Source organism: Pseudochaenichthys georgianus, chromosome 22 (genome assembly GCF_902827115.2).
Source record: "Pseudochaenichthys georgianus chromosome 22, fPseGeo1.2, whole genome shotgun sequence".
In the NCBI taxonomy this organism is placed as follows: Eukaryota; Metazoa; Chordata; class Actinopteri; order Perciformes; family Channichthyidae; genus Pseudochaenichthys; species Pseudochaenichthys georgianus.
In genome coordinates this window covers 26,207,533-26,226,813 of record NC_047524.1, presented here as the reverse complement: position 1 = coordinate 26,226,813, position 19,281 = coordinate 26,207,533, and the positions used below count along the sequence as shown (strand labels likewise).

Sequence of the window (19,281 nt, the reverse complement as noted above, 5' to 3'; positions counted from 1 at the left end):
CCTTTATAATTGATCAAGTAAATGTTGATTGCATAGCGTAATGTAGTAAAAAGACACCATTGGCATTTAGCTTGGTTCCCAGTAAGCTTCACTTTCACTCTTCAAATCTGTGTGCCACTAGGTACCATAGCCTGGGATAATGAAGGCTCTATTATGGCACAACGCCATGAAAAACAAAATGCAATGCTGTGGAGTGTTTTAAACTCTTCTCCAAAGTATCTACCACTACAAACAATATATGCCATTATATGTCATTCAGCTGATGTTTACATACATACACTTAGCGGATGAGCGGCAGATGATGGATGCATGGATGGTTGGATAATATATCTAAATATATTCCTTACTTTTTCCCTGACCTGAAAATATCTGTCGCTTATAGTAGACGCTGAGAAAAACAGAAACCTTAATGTTAGTCTTTGCGACAACTTCTACAGTGAACACTTGAAACACAAGGGACAGGAGAAGTTAAAAAGTTGTCTTTTGCCACAGTAATGTATATAAATCATACATATGTGGTTCTCTACTTCCTTTTAGCTCTATAGTTTTTTTGTTTTGTTGGTGAGGCGGAGATCTGTGTGGGAGCTCATCGGAAATAGTTGTACTTACCTTCAGTCAATGTTTCCTGATAATACCTTTTGCTGCTGAAGATGCAACAATTCCCTGAGGGCTTCATTAACTTTGAGAGGAGCCTGTAGTAGTGGGACACCTTGATACGATGACAGAATGAGTTCCTGTGGGACTAAACCTTGCTCAGTTATGTTTTAAACTACAGTACAGTAATTTTCACAGGTCCAAAATAGCCTCATGTTATCCTGCTAAACCTGCAGTTAAACAAACACTTCACCGTAGTGTAATAAAATAACAATCATCTTCTTCTCATGTAATTTAGTGTTGATGATGTCAGAGAATAGAGGAAAAGTATGGAAGCCCTGAGATGCAAATGAGGGAGAAAAATAATCTGATAATCAAATGTTTTTGTTCTGATCTACAATGGTTTATTTTCTGTGCGTTTGCCTTAAGAATGGGTGGAAAAAAGATGATGAAAGAATAATCTTTCTCAGTTCGTATTTTTTTTACAAACAAAGTTTTTGTATCAAGAGAACACATAATTAATTTTAAGAAAATTACTCTTATAAATAATAGTACAATTATTTTGTGGCAAACAGAGGTGACGGGATGAAGTGTAAAAACTAAACGGAAGGGATGAATTGACTTTAAGGGAAAATAAAAAATGCTTTATATAAATAGTTCACTTTTACCCCTTGTGGCCAAAATAAGTATTACAACAACAAGCACTTGATCCTAAACTGAGTTATTCTTTTAAATGTCTTCATGTGTATTTACCAAACTCCTTATCCTTGCAGAAGGTGGCCGCCGGCCCTCAGAGCCGTTCTGTAAAGTGATCTTTGAGAATGAGCAGCAGGACAACTCCACCCCCAACAAGCCCCCGGGCTCAGGGGGGCGTCGGCGCAGCCTGGTGAGCTCCGAGCCGCAGCACGTCACGCTCATCGTGTTCGGCATCGGCATGGTGAACCGCACACACCTGGAGGCCGACATCGGAGGGCTCACCATGGAGGCGGAGCTCAAGAAGATCCACGGAAGCTTCACACTGAAGGAGAAGATGAAAGGTGAGGCGGAGATCTGTGTGGGTGCTCATCGGAAATAGTTGTACTAACCTTCAATTCCCTGATGTGTAAAGAAAAAAGCCCTGTGTTTTTTGTGTAGTCTTAAATAGTTATGGCAAATATGGATTATATCAAATATCATGATATTTTGGACAAAATACCTTGATATTGATAACGTACAGAAGAGTTCTGAGAAGAAGTAACAATTCTGGGATTAAAGTCGGAGAAACTTTTACTGTGATTTTTATTTAATTTTTTTCTGAATTCTGAGCTTTTCTCAGAATGCTGACAATTCGACCGTAACCATAATGTCCATTCATTTGTAGGGTCACATCACAGTTTATTCTAACATAGTTAATATACCTAACTCTTCTCCTTACTTGCACCATTATTTATAATTCAGTATTATTTTCCTCCCTTTAATGCCTTCTTGGTTTGAATGTTAAAGTTATTGTTGGAGGATCCTGGGACTTAAGATGTGCATGGCCAATGCCAAGCTGTAGCCTTGGTGCAATACTGTATGACGATGAAGCTTTTGAATAATTAAAAAATCAGTCTTTTGGATGAATTCCATTTTTATTAAACAACATCTGTAGACTTTGGCCTTGCATTTTTTTTTACCATATATTCTTCTGTTCAGGAGTTTTAGGATATACATTCTAAATTAAAGCCATTGCATCAATCGGCAAAAAAAATCATTTTATTTCTGTCTGTCAGATAACAATTCTGATTCAAAGTGAAATCTGTTTGATGTAATCTTTCTTTTAATTTTTGTGTCCACAGATATCCTGCACCAGAAGATGACAGAGACGTGTGCCTCGGCTCACATTGGAGGGGTAAACATTGTTCTCCTGGAGGGCATAACCCCCGACATCCAGTACGTACCATTTCTCTTTAACGTCTGTTTTAAGAGTGGTGCAGCGATGGCTTTTCAGAATATTTCATAAAACAAATCTCTGGCAAACAATTATGATACTTACACATTTTGTTCAGCAGGAAAATATTCATAACATAAAATAACATATATTTTAACCATAAATCAAAGTAGAAACTAACCTAATTCTATAAACGAACTACATCACAATCACATGCCTTCACGTCACTACCGCTAAGCTAAAGGCGGCTAATGTTTAGCGTGATGGCGTTTAGTAGTCTCGTTAAGCCACTTGTTAGCAACCACCGTTTCAAGACGCGTAGAAGCTTCAGACATTCACCAGTGGGGTAATTACTGACGTTTTCAACTTGAGAATATCTTCAGCTTGTGTAAACCACAGACCTTTTTTCAGGCATCTAACCAATAACACGTTCAGAAACATGTCATTCAAGACAAAGGAACCAAAAGTGGTCAAATGCTAACTCGTTACCAAGTTTTAAGACTCATTCCTGCACCACTCTTTTAGAATGTCAAGTGTTTGTCTCATCTTGGAAGAAATGCTTTGAGAAGAAAGTGTACCGATCATTTTCAACAGTGTATTCCTCCAAAACCTTGCTTTCTGAAGTTTTACTATATTTCATTAAGATGTATTCAATGTTCAAAAAGACATCAACTATTGGATTTACCTGCGGGAAGGATTTTGAACTTCTCAGCTCAAAAGTATTATTGAAACATGTATTGCCTTATTTAAGATACCCAAACAAGAAGTATCTAAATAGTGAGTGTTGTCAAAGAAGAATATCTCTACTTATATAAGAACACAGGAACAGAACTCGCACATAGATGCTTTATTGTCGACTTCCTTTGTAAGTGTCATCTAAAGAGCGGATGCAGTGTTTTCCATAAGCGTTGCGGCTCGGCGTGCGCCAATTACAGAGTCCTTCGCAGCTGGGAAATGTTAAGAGTAGTTTTTGTTTTCACAGCGAGCAATTTCCTCAAAACATAAGCACCCTAATGAAGTTATAAGCCTTGCTGTCATGCACGGAGACAGACTGATGCATCTCCACGCTGCTATGATTCAGTTTCTACTGCTGCTTCAATAAGAAGCTTTTGTTCATCTTCTATTTAACAGACGCTGTGAATGTAAAACTAACACTTAATCCTATTTTCATACAGTGTGCTCTCAACTGCACTTGTGTCTTTACATTTTTTACTTGGTGCTTTGTAGTTGCTACTGATGTGTTAAATTGTCCCACATTCAGATGTATATAAGAATGACAAAGACATAGTAAGTCAATATTCAACAACAGGCTCCAATAAAGTCTGTCGGCTCCCTGTTAAACCATTGTATCTGCAATGATGGCAGACCTTTTCTTCAAAATCCAGACGCAGTTTTCTGGCAACAAAATGTAACTGTGGTTATCCTTGAGGGCTCATTTTATTTCGGTTAGAATTTAAGTTCTTTATCAATCAACAGCCTAATAAGTTAATTACTAAGTCATAACTATCAGATAGTCATCGTTTCAGATAGAAAGATCCAACTAGGAGATAACAAGTTATAATTAAGCGATACAAAGTAGTAATTGTTAGATAAAAAGTCTGAATTAGAAGATACAAATCTAATTGAGATTACGTCCTGATTATAAAATAAAACGTCATAATTATGACAGAATAACTTGAAAATATGAGATTTAAGAGTTTTTATGAGATGAGAGTCCAAAATAATGAGATAAAAAGTCATCAATATGAGATTATGTCACATTGATGAGATAAATAGTCGAAATGGAGATAAAAAGTCACTCAGGAGATACAAATGTTGTGATTGAAAGTTATAATTACAAGATGAAGTCATAATTATGAAATTATGAGATAGAGCAAACCACATTTTCCTTTTGAAATGGCTCTTCAATGCTTGAATACAACTTTCTTTTCAGTGTATGGTGTCTCGGAACTGTTTCAAACTTTCTTCTGCTTTTCTTCTCCTTTTTGTTTTTACTTTGCTTTTTCTTCAAACTACTTGCAAAGACTGGAGGATTTCCCAACTTCTCCCACCAGCACAGCTAAACAAGAGTTTCTGTATGTTATGTTATTGCTACCATTCAGGGCTCACATCCATTAGTCAATGGAAATACAGCTGCCCTGATTTGACATCCTATATTTGTCTTAGTCCCCTTCATCCATGTGTATTTGCACTGAACATTTCCTCACGACTCCCCTTGGTAACTCTACGGAAGTCAATTAGGGCCACACGAAAAAAATGTATTGAGTTTCGATCAAAAGTGATTTCTTTTTTTGGGTTCTGAGATTAAAGTCAGAATTGTCAAAATGATGAGTTAAAATTCTGACTTAAATTTCAGAATTCCGACTTTCTTCTCAGAATTCTGGACTTTAATCTCGTAATTTACTTTTTTCCTCAGAATTTCAACTTTTCTCCCAGAATTCAGATTTCAATCTCAGAATTCTTACTTTATTCTAAAATTGTCAACGAGTTCTGGCTTTATTCTCAGAACTCTGACTTTAATCTCAGAATTGACCTTTTCCTTCGAATTCTGACTTTTTTTCAGAATTTATTCTAAGAACTTTCAGAATTCTTACTTTTATATCCAACCTAAAAAAACACTTTTGGTCAGAATTTACGGTAATACTTTTTTTACACGTAGCCTTTATTCTCTTCCATATAACTGTGTGTGTGTATATAGCAACGTCCCACCAACTAGAAACCAAAACATATATAAACAAATTATACTTTAGTCATATATTTTCTTTTATATATTTGTGGAATATGCAATGTTTTTACATTTTAATTTACAAAAACATATGTAAAAACAAATGTGGGGTTATTGAAATAGGAAAACATAATGAAATATGGGTAATATTTCCAGTCTGCCAAAATACTGAAATATCTTTCAAGCATTCTGATATTTCTGAATGTTATTCCAGTGTTATTAGTACATTTCAGTATTGCATTGCATTTTGGCCGCCTTTCATTACCTTCATTCATAGTGGAACATGTGTCACCGTTCTGATTGCTCATGCCCAGGAAAGTGAATGCTGTCCTGAATCTGCATGGTGTCTCACGGCCCGTCCACACAGCAGTGTTAAAAAATCTTCTAACGCTTCTGCCCATTCACTTAGAATGGGGTGACGTCACTTTGCCTCACTTTTTGCCGAACTGCATTGTGGGAAGCAAAGTGAAGATTTCCAGGATTTCCAGGATTCAAAAGTTGAGCAATGTTCAACTTTTGAAGCTGAGGTGGAAGCGTCAGCCAATCAAATCCCGTTTATGCAAATCTGACAGTACAAGCGCTAGCCAATCAAAGCGCGTGCAAGCTGGGAGTGACATACCGCAGTTCATTTTCTATATTCCTAAAAATGGAGAAGAAATGAGTTATTGCGGGAGCAAATCACCCGGTTCTTTATGACCAGTCCCTATTAACTTACCGGGATACAAACCGGAGGAACCAGGCATGGAGGGAAAGAGACAGTGGGTGAAACTAGTAGGTTTTCGCCTGTTTGTGGATTTTATATCCAGTTTACTTCGTTTTAACATTGCTATTGCTTTGTATGTCAGGGGCGGGAGATTCATGTGATTGGTTGTTGGTCGCGTTGCTCTCAAAAAATCCCCAAGCTTCAGATACGCCCCCCTTCAAGATTTTTTTAAGGCGGCTGTGTGGACGTACCGTTACTGTTTGATGTCTTCTCAATAATTCCACTGAATCCATTCATATGTCAACTTCACCTGTCGAAAGTTTTTTATTTCACTTCTATGAAACGAATTCCATTTTCTCAGAACCGTGGTCAAATGCAACATCGCCAAGTCCCAGGCCCTGTACAGCGCCCAGCGAGGACTGAGAACCAACAACGCAGCCGTCTTCAAAGTGGGGGCCATCATCATCAACATCCCCCAGCACCCGGCCACGCTGCACAGCATGATGGTTCGCAGCTCCCACCAGCTCTCCAAACAGATTTCTGACCTCATCCGCCAGCCATCCAATGCGTACGTCCTCTTTTTATATCTGTCTTTAAGGTCTCATTCAAAGCTATTAAGCCTTGGGCCTCACTAGGTACAGTAGATAGGTTTATGGCTAGCCCTTACCCTATGGCTTTGAACATGACATTTGTTTTTACAAGGATGTCAGGTTTCCTTTTGATTAGTTTTATTACATTCTGAAAGTCCAACCTCTATAAAATAGTCTATAATATAGTGGGTAACCATCATCTCAGACATTTAGCAATACAAATGTCCCCAGTAAGACACATCAAAACCACACAACTTGATCCCACGGCCATAGCAGCATGACATCATGCATGTTATTATACCCAGGCTTTCAATCTAGAACTCTGGTTCAAATTGGAGTGTTTTCCTTTTTCCACCATATTGGCCTAAGTCAGTGGTGCAGGGGTGATGTCTTTGTTTTGTCCAGCCCAGGAGTTAGAATTGCTAGGGCTCCCTCTACAAAAAGCAAAGGGATTTTCCATTGGATTTTGGAATATTGCAGACCATAAGATCTATAATAATAATTCCTCACATATCCATCCACAAATTAGCACCACCTTTGGAATTGTTTGAAGCGTAAATGCAATTACCAGAAGTAAAAAGCTAACGATAAGATATAAACAAACTACATCAAGGTTGCATGACTACGCATCACCGTCACCAAGCTTAAGGCGGCTAATGTTCGACGTAATGGCGTTGAGAAGTCTCATTTAGTGACTTGTTTGCAAACGCTATTTTTATGACAAATAGACACTTCAGACATTGTGTGGGGGTATTTTGTTTATGTCCTAGATTAAAACGTTAATATTACTTCATCCTAGGTTGACCACAGACCTTATTTCAGGCATATAAAAACATAATCATATAAAGCGGTTGGCTTGGAGACGAGCAAACCAGAAGTTGTGAAATGCTATCATTTCTGGGTTTGAGGACTCATCCCTGCACCACTCCAGACATGTCCCTGTCGTCCACTAGGCTCATTTCTGCTGTATTATATATTTGACAAAATTCATCCAAACTTATGTTGTTTATTGTGAAAAAATCCCTCTTTTTATTATACAGAACATAACATGCCTTTTTCTGTTAGTCAAAATGGACATTAAAATAATTTATAATGGCAGGTTTTCCCCCTATGAGGATATGTGAGCTACTTTTTAAAGGGAGATGTAAAAGGGTTCAAAGCAATTAAAAGTGGACTCTTAAATATTTGACCTGTAAATATATTCAAATCCCTGCAGGCATCCATCATGCGACACACTACTGCCAATAGTGTGTACTGTACACTTCATAACAACCTCATAAGAAGTCTTTCATCTCCATAAGTAACGGGTTCCTGCAGTACATTCAGTGTTGCCAGTTAACTGCTTTCCAAGCCTGCATGTGGTCTGTTTCCATGGTAATAGTCTGAATTATGTTAATATATTTATAGAGTTGTAGGTGTGCTTAGGATGTTAAACAACTTTTGCTATCATTTGATGTTCACAGGAAGATGAACCAGTGATAATAATAAAAAAAACACACACACACACACACACACACACACACACACACACACACACACACACACACACACACACACACACACACACACACACCGATGCACAAGTAACTTAATCAATGCAATAGTATTCAGTTTGTTACTGACGCAATAGCAAATCCTGCCCAGAAAAAATAACATGGCAACAGTTGCTTGATAGAGCACCACTTCCATATTTTCAAAGTCAACCCTTTTAAATAATGTTTCCCCCCCCCCCCCTCACAGTCAACCTCCTAATAGGGAAGACACCCCCATTCCGCAACCCTCTGAAAAAGCATCCAGCATCAATCAGACCCCCGTGGAAGCTAACGAGTTCCCACAGCTCCCCGAAGGCCTGGAGAAGAAGCCCATCGTGCTCAAGTTCAGCGCCATGATGGACGGCATCACCATCGGGGCCGCCCTGCTGCCCTCACTGAAAGCCGAGTACAAGATGGGCCGCATGAAGAGCCATGGCATGACAGGTGAGTGTGTGAGAGGATCCCTCACATTGACGTAAAGAAAAGACAGATTTCACAGACCATCACACATGAAGTGTTGTCCCCGTTATTGTTACAAATGGACTTTGAGGCATACCCAGAATGAGAAGCAGGGTATGGTGAACAGTGGTGGTTTCTGGGGCAGCGCAGCCACCTTTAGAGAATACACGAGTGTTTTGACATATTTCCGTAAGCCCACCCCGGAGGATTTGCAGAACAATCTCAACATATTAACACCACTTGTATGCTTTTTGAAGCGTAAATGGAATCACCAGAATTAAAAAGCTAACGTTAGGCTACAAACAAAGTACATCATGGTCATATAGGCGGAATCCTGTTCTGCGTAATGATGTCAAATAGCCTCAGTAGTCTCAGTCTCAGTTGTTATGACACAGAGGCTTCGGACATTCACCAGTATAGGTATTTACTGACAGGTTTTTAACAAGGTAAATCTCTTCATGTTGTTTTAACCACTTACTTTATTTTTTCCGTCTAAACGTCAAACCAACACGTTAAAAAAAAAAAGGTTGACTTTGAGATGAGAGAACCAGAAGTGGTACAAAGCGAACTCGTTTCCGCATGGTAGGACTCCACCGCTCTATAGCAATGGCAGAAGAGTCGATATTCCCTTTACTAATTATGTTTTCTTATTTTAGGGGCACAAACCAGCTTCACCTTCGAGTTGCCGAACCACAAGCTTTGCTTCCAGTCCAAAGTGTCCCCGGTGGACATGTCCACCATGCCTCCCTCAGCCAGCCTCACCCTGCCTCCGGTCACCATGTCAGGGGAGTACATCATGGAGGACCACGAGAGCCACTCGGACCAGGGCTGGGCTCCCGACGACTTCCCAGCAAAGCAAGGGAACTACCTGCAGGGCAACTACCTGCGCTGTGTAGCCGAGGTAAGAAGGAGAGAGGCTTCACAGTGGAATGCCAGGAGACTTAGGAGAAGCTAACTGAGCCCCTCTTCTGCTAGGCAACAAAAGTCTGACCGTTGTCTTTAGTGCTGAAGGTTCGACCGCCTTTTGTTCTGGGACACTCTGCAGCAGTCATTACTGTTATTACATATGAATCAATTACTTCATGCACATTTTAACTTATCTTATTTATTTTTTACAACGTATTATGTTTATTTTTATATAGTTTGCCCATTCTTATTATAATTTATTTTGTTTATATACTTTTTTTTTTTTATTGGATGTTTTACTTTACTTTACACATTATGTCTGTATAAATATTTGTATACATTTAAAAATATATGCTCCGTTTTATTCTTAATGATCTTTTTATTAGACTACTTATGTTCATATCTGTATATTTATAATTATATAATATTATATTATAATGTATTTTATCTAATCTTTTATTTTCTCTTTTTATTGCACATTTTTACTTTAACTCTGAATGTTTAAATATACATTTTTATTTAATTTTGTATTTAATTTATCTTTTTTGTTCATTTTAAAATGACGCAACTTTCACAAAACCCATTTTTCCATGGGATAGTATTGTGATTGCTTATTTATCTGCTCTAGCTCCGATAGGCAGCGATGGAAACACAAGACCTCGGCGGATACGCCCATTACAGACTTTTAACCCAGTGAGAATACAATCTATCAAATCAACATGGATGGGCACAAACTCTATTGACAGAAACATGAACCGTAAAACACACATTATCCAAGCTTACGGAAACCAAATAAATCTCATCAAATCTGTCTTTGCTAGTCTCCACAGAAATGGAATAAATAAGAGATACAAAAAGTAAGTAACCACTGTTAGTTTGTGATGTTAAATGTGACACACCAGGAAGAAGACAAAGACATAATTGGCAGGGAGAAACGTGTCTCTTGCCCCTTTCAACTGACTTTGCTTACAGGCATATCTCTTTTGTAAAAGGCTGTTGGATGGATTAACAAATCAGCTGATTTGAACTTCTCTTCTTTGATTTGCAGATCGGATCATTCGAGCACAACCTGACCACAGACCTGCTCAACCACCTGGTGTTCCTGCAGAAGGTCTTCATGAAGGAGGTCAACGAGGTCATTCAGAAGGTCTCAGGTACTGTCTGAACAACACACTTATCTTTTATAATTCTCTGCTGTAAGCATTAACAGACAAAAAGTGAAACCTGTACAAAACTGCATCCATTTATTTGCTGCTGTAATGGCCCAGGTTTCCTCTTAAAATCAATAAAGCTAATCTAATCCTAAACATCCGATTGTTCGCGACAATATTGTGTAGCCTAGAGCTGCTATTTAAGTCGATGGGAAGTATTGCTTTCCTCACCACACAAGGCCCAAGGCGTTCAGTCGTGTTCCTTCCCACGAAGGTATTGATATTCACTTGTTTATCTCGCTAAGCTTCATCGATGTGATTGCCCAGGAGAGAAAACTAAGCCTTTTTACGGGAAAGTATAATGGAAACGGTGTGTGGGAGCCATTCAGGCCACATATACAGGTACTCAGACAACACCATCCCCCTTTACCACACATTATGGAGCTCTTCACAGCCTGGGAGGGGGTCCCTAATGTGTTCTGGGGGTTTCACTCTCCTGTAGTGCGTTATATAGGTTTTGTGCAAAGGCTAAACTCCCTGTGTTCCCTCCAGAGGGACTTTCTCTCCCACACACTCCGCCATACATAGTGACAGTACACGTTTCTATTGGCTATTGCTCCAACACATTGTAATTGTAATAGGCTAAGGGGCGGGACATCTCTAAGCAGTTAACCAATCACAACAGAGCCGGCCAGCTAACCAATCAGAGCAGACTGGGCTATGGTTTCAGACAGAGGGTGAAAAGAGATGCTGCAGCACAGGCAGGATGAGAAATAACGACCTTTTTGAACATTAAAGCATCTGAATGTTTCACTGCAGAGGCTAAAAATACAAATGTAAACCTGAAATTGAGCATAGTATGTCATAGAATATAGTACTTATCCCCATTTCGTTTTAAATGTAACAATATCTAATGACATATTTTGTAAGCAACACTAAGGGAATACAGCTATCTTTGTTTTGCCTCCAGATACATCACCCCATTACATGTAATCAGTTACTCCCCAAGCCTGTTCACAGCCGTGTGTGGACCTGTGAGGCTGACTTGTTTTCTCTCCATGCGTACAGGAGGAGAACAGCCCATCCCGCTGTGGAACGAGCCCGACACATCCGCAGACGCAGACAAGCCAAAGATCCTGCTTTATTCTCTCAGCCTCATGTTCAAGGTATCTCTTGTTCTCTGTCTTCCAACTTTAAAGTCCAAAGACACCTGAAACCTTCCGCACAAGCAAGCTTGTACTTCTGAGAACAACAGTTAGCATTAGTTAAAGTTTTAAAAGCAAACATCGTAGATAATTCACATTCACATTTTGGATCCAAACCTTTAAGTTCCTACATTTACAAAAAAAGGGTTTCTCTCTAGAGATTGTAGTATTATTGAAACTTTTAAGTTAAGTTTTGACGTGTTTTCTGAATGCTGTGTTCTCGCTCCCAGGGGATCCAGATGACAGCCACCACTCCTTCCATGCGTGCTGTGCGCTTTGAGACCGGCCTCATCGAGCTCGAGCTGTCCAACAGGATCCAGTGCAAGGCTCAGCCTGGGGGCAGCAGCAGCTACCTGAAGCTGTTCGGGAAGTGCCAAGTGGATCTCCACCTGGCTCTGGGACAGATAGTCAAGCACCAGGTACAGATCAGCCTCTTGTTAGTGAAGTAACATGTGTATGTTGATTGTGTACGGAGTTCCCATCTTACATTAGCGTTTACAGAACAGTTCAAACATTAGGTACGATTTGGAGAAAAAAACCTATTTGGATTATTTTTGAGAGATTTTAAAATCATTATTCACATTATCACTGAATTATATTAGAATGATCACGGTATGAGTTTTTTTAGAGGAACTCAACCAAACAAATCTGTTTTGGCAATTCTTTAAAATACAAAATCCCAACATGGTGTTAATATGTGGAGATGATCCTCTTGAGCTTGATTATACTGTCGTAGTTCTCAGCGTGACGCACTTCCTCTCTTCACTTCACAGGTATATGAGGAAGCTGGCTCGGACTTCCACCAGGTGGCGTACTTCCGAACGCGAATCGGTCTGCGGAACGCTCTGCAGGAGGAGATTAGCGGCTCCTCGGACAAGGAGGCCGTCCTCATCACGCTCAACAGGCCCATCGTTTTCGCCCAGCCAGTGGCGTTTGACAGAGGTTCGTTTAACTTTTTCTCTATATCACCCTCTGTCTGAAACCAGAGCCCAGTCCGCTCTGATTAGTTAGCTGGCCCGGCTCCCTCTGGAGGGAACTTTGGGATTTTGGCCTTTGCAGACCATTTACATGCACAAAAACCAATAGAACACACTACAGGAAATGTTAATTAAAAAAACCATAATGGGGCCTCTTTAAGCATAGTAAGACACAAACGAACTACGAATCAAGTGACACATTGAAAGAAAACATTTTATTTAGTAGAATCCTTTCCATTAAGTTGTCAGACACTTAGTATTACCAAGTGTCTAGTATCTAGTGGATGTTCATTGAAGGTGCGTAAATACCCTATAGGATTACATTTTAGCTTGTTTAGCGGCAACTCAATACATGAACAATTAAAAAAAATAAGCTAATTATTTATTTACAATCAAATACATGACTGAAAAAAAAGAAATACCCTTTTGCTATCAAATGTTATCCTGTGTACCTTAGCAACATGTTTTCTAGTTTGTTATTTTTGAATGTGTCCAAGGAACTCCATTTGTTTGTTGGTTACCAATCATGACACTGCCCACAGTTTCCATGAAGTATTCTACCGACTCCACACTGATCCGCTGAGTGATGGAATTGAATTTTCACAGACGACAAATAACAACCTGCGGCGTCTCTAAATCTAATGAGACTTGTTTACACGACTTTCTGGATGTAACTTCTAAATTATTTTTCACCCACCTGTGTGCCCTCCTGCAGCTGTGCTCTTCTGGCTGAATTACAAGGCGGCGTACGACAACTGGAACGAGCAGCGTCTGGCCCTCAACAAGGACATCCACATGGCCACTAAAGAGGTGGTGGACAAGCTGCCGGGCATCCAGCAGACCTCCGCCCAGGCCTTCAGCACCCTCTTCCTGCAGCTGACCGTCAACGACCTGGGCATCTGCCTCCCCATCACCAACACCTCCCAGGTAATCTGCAAAACCGCCTTAGGATCTGTAACATTTTGACATTTGCACTATATAAGTACATTTCCATGTCCATATAGGTAAGTTGCTAATTGTATAAACTAAAGAGCGGTGCTGGAATGAGTCCTCAACCTGAGTTAGCATTTCAGCACTTCCAGGTTCCCTCCATTAGAAGTCAGTTTTTTTTCTTGGTTCCTGAAATAAGTTCTGTGGTTTAGACAAGCGTACTATATACAAAAAGATAATTCTACGACATCAAATATATCGGTTAATACCCCAGTGGTAAATGTCCAACACTTCTTAAAAATAGCAGTTGCTAATGAAGGGCTAAATAAGACTTCTAAACCAAACATTAGCTGCTTTTAGCTTAGCGGTGGTAACATAAAGTCATGCAACCATGAGGTAGTTTGTTTATAGCATTGCCTTAACTATTTACAACTGGCAGTTGCATTTATGCTTCAATTATATAAAAGCATTTAATATATTTGAAGATTATCCATCTGAACAAAACATGTAAGTATACATATACGATTTTATTTCCTGAATATTATGAAATCCAATGGAAATATGTGATGGGGAAATCCCATTGCTTTTTGTTGTGATGCTAACCTCAGGGCAGAGTCCTGCATCAGCCGACAGGTGACCCGCAAAAAAAGTGATCCGCTTTTTTCCGGGTTCGGTTCTGGGTAAAACAAAGATGATGCAGATCGGGTCGCAGGTATTGCATAATAAATATATTAAAATAATAATAATTTAGTTTAATGTTTAAATCCTCAGACCTCTCCCCCGCGGGACCGCGCATAATCATAACCTCTGCAGCGCATCAATCTGCTGCTGTGCGCGCCACATTCGAAATGGCTGAGGTGAAGCTCTACAGCTGAGAATACAGCATTTTCAATAACACTTCCTCAAGAGCGAAATCCAGCGTGGGAGGCTTTTGGTTTCATCCTAGATGGAGGAAATAACCAACATCCCACGCTTTGTGAGACAAATATGCAACTGCGTGTGTTCATAATTGCACGTTTTCACTGCTCATATGCGGGTTCGGGTCGGGTTGCGGATCTTGTGCCGACGGGTCGGGTCGGGTTGCGGAACTAATTGGCAATATGTGCGGGTAAGGCAAGTTTAGCGGGGCGGGTTCGGTATTGCACGTTGCGGGTGCGTTGCGGGAGCAGGTCTTGAAAATCAGACCCGTGCAGGACTCTGCCTTAGGGTCAAAATGACCTCATCACTGCACCACTCTACAGCAGTGTTGCAATCACTTGGCTTCAAGGTTATTCTGTTCAAAGTTCACATTTACATGTCATTTCATGTTTAATGCAAACAGTGTAATCAGAAGGCTAACAAGTTTTTGAGCATTTTTGATTGGCATTAAAATACCATGGTTAGTACCATCATGTTTAGCACCGTTTCACCGTCATAGTGAAAGCCAAGTGGTGCAGGGATGACACATTTTTGTAGGCCGAACAAAAAGTTAGCATCTCAATGACAAAAGCCGAAGGGATTTTTCCAATGGGTTTGTAATATTGCAGCAAACACATATTTATAATACTTATACGTTTTGTTCAGCAGGATAATCTCCACATATTAACACTACTTTTATAATAGTTGAGGTGTACATCGGCGTAAGGTCACCACCGCTAAGCTAAAAGCAGCTAATGTTCGGCCTGATGATGTTTAGAAGTCTCATTTAGCAATTGTTAGCAACCAACAGACATCCACCAGTGGGGTGTTTACTGACGTATTTGATGTCGTACAACAAGCAAGAAGTGTCTTTAAATGTGATAACCACAGATATTCTTTTGGGAATCGAACCAACATCTCGTTTTTCTACATACAAAAAGTCTTAATTGAAGCGTAAATGCAATTGCTCGAAGTGAAAAACCAACATTAGGCTAAAAACAAACTACATCACAATGGAATGACTTCACTTCACCACCGCTAAGCTAAAGGCGGCTAATGTTGAAATGATGACATTTAGTCAACTGTTGGCAAGGGTCGTTTTAAGACATATAGCAGCTTCGGACATTTACAAACGGGGTATTTACCCACGCATTTCATGTCATAGATCATAACATGCAAATCTCATCAGCTTGTTTTAACCACAGATTTTATTTCAGGCATCTTACCAAAACAACTGTTGACTTGAAGTGGCACATGTTAACTAATTCCCTGGTTTTATGACTCATTCCTGCACCTCAATCAAGGTGCAATTTAGCATATGAAATGCACATAACAACTACCCAAGTTTAACCAGTGTGAACCAGTTTATTGGTAAGCAAATTCTAACTAAAAGCACACACAGGAATGATGTTTTATTTTAAATTGTTGAATTAAGTCATCCCCCCTTTGTGTTCAGTGATAATCATATGTATTTTCAATCAGCACTTAGCAACATTAAGTGTACCAGTGGTCATGGATTCTTATTTTTTTTCTTAAGACACAATAAAAGAACAATTATTCTCTAAAAAGTTTCAATATCAGTGTTTCCCCTACCTTAGCTATAAGTGGGCAGAATGTCCATGAATCTGCCCCCAACACACACACACACACACACACACACACACACACACACACACACACACACACACACACACACACACACACACACACACACACACACTTTCATTACTCAATCACTTCTCAAATCTACTCTTAATGCAACGCAAAAAAACACCAATATGGTACACAATTATAGCCTGTATTTTAATTGCGAGACACATTTGAATTTGAATGTACCATAGATTATTAATAATAAGTTAAAATATTGATAATTTGTTTTTCTTTTTTGGATTCATCAAACTGAGTTTCTGTAGTCTTCAACCATTGCAAAAGGTGTTTTTTAATTATTTATATATATATTTTTTTTTTTTCAAATGTTACACACACTTCCTAGGGGAAACACTGGATATTAATGAATGGTTTGTATCGGTTGTCTTGTTTTTCTACATACTCTGCTATACTACAGTATTTCCATAGAGACAAGATACACCAGCTGTTATGTCACACTTATTTCCATAGAGAGGACAAGTAGCAGCTACGGAGGGCATCCACTCTGAAGCTGGGGCCAGCTCATCAGTAGGCGGCCATAAAAATGCACGAAAAGTAACCTACGATTTATTACATCTCCTGTGATGGCTTGTTGTGGGACAATGATTTACTGTGCACTGCATCACGAGTGCTCTCTGTTTACTAATGAAGCTGAAGTTGGTGTGTGGGCTGTGTAATGACTTCATACTGAAAGAAGTGATGCTAGTTGGTGTCCTCACTATTTCCCATGTGTTGCTAAAATGGAATGAGCATTTTTTGATCTAATCTTTCAGAGACTGCCATGACATTGCATACATAATGTCACATCTAATGCAAACATGGCAGACTCTGTCTATTCTTCTGAAAGAAAGTGTTTAGAAAAGACCTGGATCTTTCCAAAACTGTGGTCTGATTTTCACTCAGTAATAATAACTATGATAGGGCTTCAAAACGTATCAAAATATCATTGAAATTGCAATATGGTCAACGGCAATATTCAAATGGCAAGGATCGCAATATTTCTTACTATTATTTGGGGACGAACGTTGGAGCAAAAGACCCACAGATAAGCCTCCTGTAGTCATACCGTAAACACAACCATTTTGCACTTTGCACATGCCTTATTTGAATGAACAGTCCAATGTGGATAGTACCATTCAAAACTATAGCATACTGACTCAAATGTAGCATATTTGAGTCTATGCTAGCAGTCTAGACCACCTAATCTTAAAAGGAAGTCATCTCTATATGGCAAACATAATTCGATTTAAATGAAAACTATTATCTGCTGAACACATGATATGCAGGGGTGTCAAACTTAAGGCCCGGGGGCCAAATCCGGCCCGCCACTTCATTTTATGTGGCCCTGCAAGAGCTTACAAAGAATATAATGAGTTTATTATAATGTTACGTGCCGCTTTACAGGAGAACGTTGCCCATAAACTACATGTCCCACAATGCATCTCATTTTGTGACATGCGCAATGAAGAGACTTGCAATTATTTTCCCTAAACTTCTGCTTTCAGACGTAGTTAATTATGAAGTTATTACCGTATCTGATAATAAGAGGCAATAGTGTCAAATAATACATTATTGTATATTTATCTAGTCTTAAAGTGACCACCGGCCCTTTGAGTGCAACCATAATTCTAATGTGGCCCGAGATGAAATTGAGTTTGACACCCCTGATATAGAGTAACACGACACAATAATTCATTTCCAGTGCATAACACTCTGTGCCCGTTAACATGGGTCAAACATATCCCTTGTGTTGTCCAAGTCGCGCAGCTATTGGTTAGGAGCCTTACCGGCCTCCAGTCATCATTACAACTGGGATGATAATCAGACCCCTATTTTAGGACCATGGAGTTCATCCAGAAATTCAGGGCACATGTTTCCCTCGATCCTGCAATCAGACATATTCTAACAAAGGGAAAAGCTCGGGAACACTTTACTCATTGGTGTCTTGACAGGAGCAGAATGTATTTAGTAAAAAGACTATTACGCTATCAGAATAATGTTGAGTATTTATGGCAGTGATGCCGACGGTACAGCAGAGTGAAGTGTTACCGGCTTATTCTGCCTTTTTTTCGAAACAAATGGAGGTGTTTTGTTCCATGTACTCCCTCCCCTCTCTTGAGGCCCGGTTAACCCCCCCCTCCCTGCTCCTCTGCCAGGCCAACCACAGCATAGACTTTGACACGGGCTCAGCCATGGTGCTGACCATCGAGAGCACGCTGATCACCGCCTGCTCCTCAGAGTCCCTGGTGAGCAAAGGCCACTTCAAGAACTTCTGCATCCGCTTCGCCGAGGGCTTCGAGACCTCCTGGGACGACTGGAAGCCTGAGATCAGAGGGGACATGGTCATGAATGCTTGTGAGGGACGCATTCTATTTAATAACTGTGGATTTTAAGCTGCATACAACTTATTTGTATTCGTGTGTATCACCCTTAACCCTTTGGACCTGGGCCATTTTAGCACATTGTAATCACTCGTCTTATACTGCAAGTTCTGGGCCTCTATAGGAAACCACATGCTCTTGACTCCAATGGAGAACTCCATTTCCTAAATGATCCATTGTGTCATGTGGACAATGCTTTGAAACCACAAATCCTGCCTTTCAACCAACTGGCTATGGGCTTTTAAGGGTTGTGAAGAACATTGATTGATTGAGTGAAGTATGGAACCTTTAGTCTTTATTTACATGTTGCCATACAGTAATTGCAGGCGGGTTTGAACTCAGAACAGTGCTTTATAATAGATCATTTTAATTTCGTTTTTATAATTGTTCTATATCTGCTCCGTCCTTCATTCCTATATAAGTTGTTCAGTGGCTCATAAAGGATCTTCCACATAGTTGACACAGGAGTTGGAATAGCACCCTTTGTTCCCCTTGTCTGGAATGCTCGCAGCTCCTCTGAAACATTGACTGGCCGTGGTCTGTATGTCTGTGTCTGTTCACAGGTGTAGTGCCTGATGGTACTTATGAAGTGTGTTCCAGGACTACAGGGCAACCGTCTGCAGGCAAGTTCTAACTAAGCTCTGGTCCATAAAACATGCATCACACACGCGAGCT

The 19,281-nt window shown here is 39.8% G+C and overlaps 1 protein-coding gene across 1 annotated transcript in view; it reads left to right on the top strand.

Annotated features, from left to right (window-relative positions):
* The window catches only part of kiaa1109 (KIAA1109 ortholog), a 154,333-nt gene that overhangs the window by 83,737 nt on the left and 51,315 nt on the right, over window positions 1-19,281 (top strand). The window contains exons 50-62 of the mRNA XM_071207266.1: window positions 1,368-1,631; window positions 2,412-2,505; window positions 4,528-4,578; window positions 6,293-6,499; window positions 8,262-8,497; window positions 9,169-9,413; window positions 10,467-10,572; window positions 11,638-11,735; window positions 12,005-12,193; window positions 12,548-12,716; window positions 13,467-13,678; window positions 18,382-18,580; window positions 19,170-19,229. Of these exons, the coding sequence (XP_071063367.1) occupies window positions 1,368-1,631; window positions 2,412-2,505; window positions 4,528-4,578; window positions 6,293-6,499; window positions 8,262-8,497; window positions 9,169-9,413; window positions 10,467-10,572; window positions 11,638-11,735; window positions 12,005-12,193; window positions 12,548-12,716; window positions 13,467-13,678; window positions 18,382-18,580; window positions 19,170-19,229 (2,130 nt within the window). The remainder of the gene's footprint in view (window positions 1-1,367; window positions 1,632-2,411; window positions 2,506-4,527; window positions 4,579-6,292; window positions 6,500-8,261; window positions 8,498-9,168; window positions 9,414-10,466; window positions 10,573-11,637; window positions 11,736-12,004; window positions 12,194-12,547; window positions 12,717-13,466; window positions 13,679-18,381; window positions 18,581-19,169; window positions 19,230-19,281) is intronic.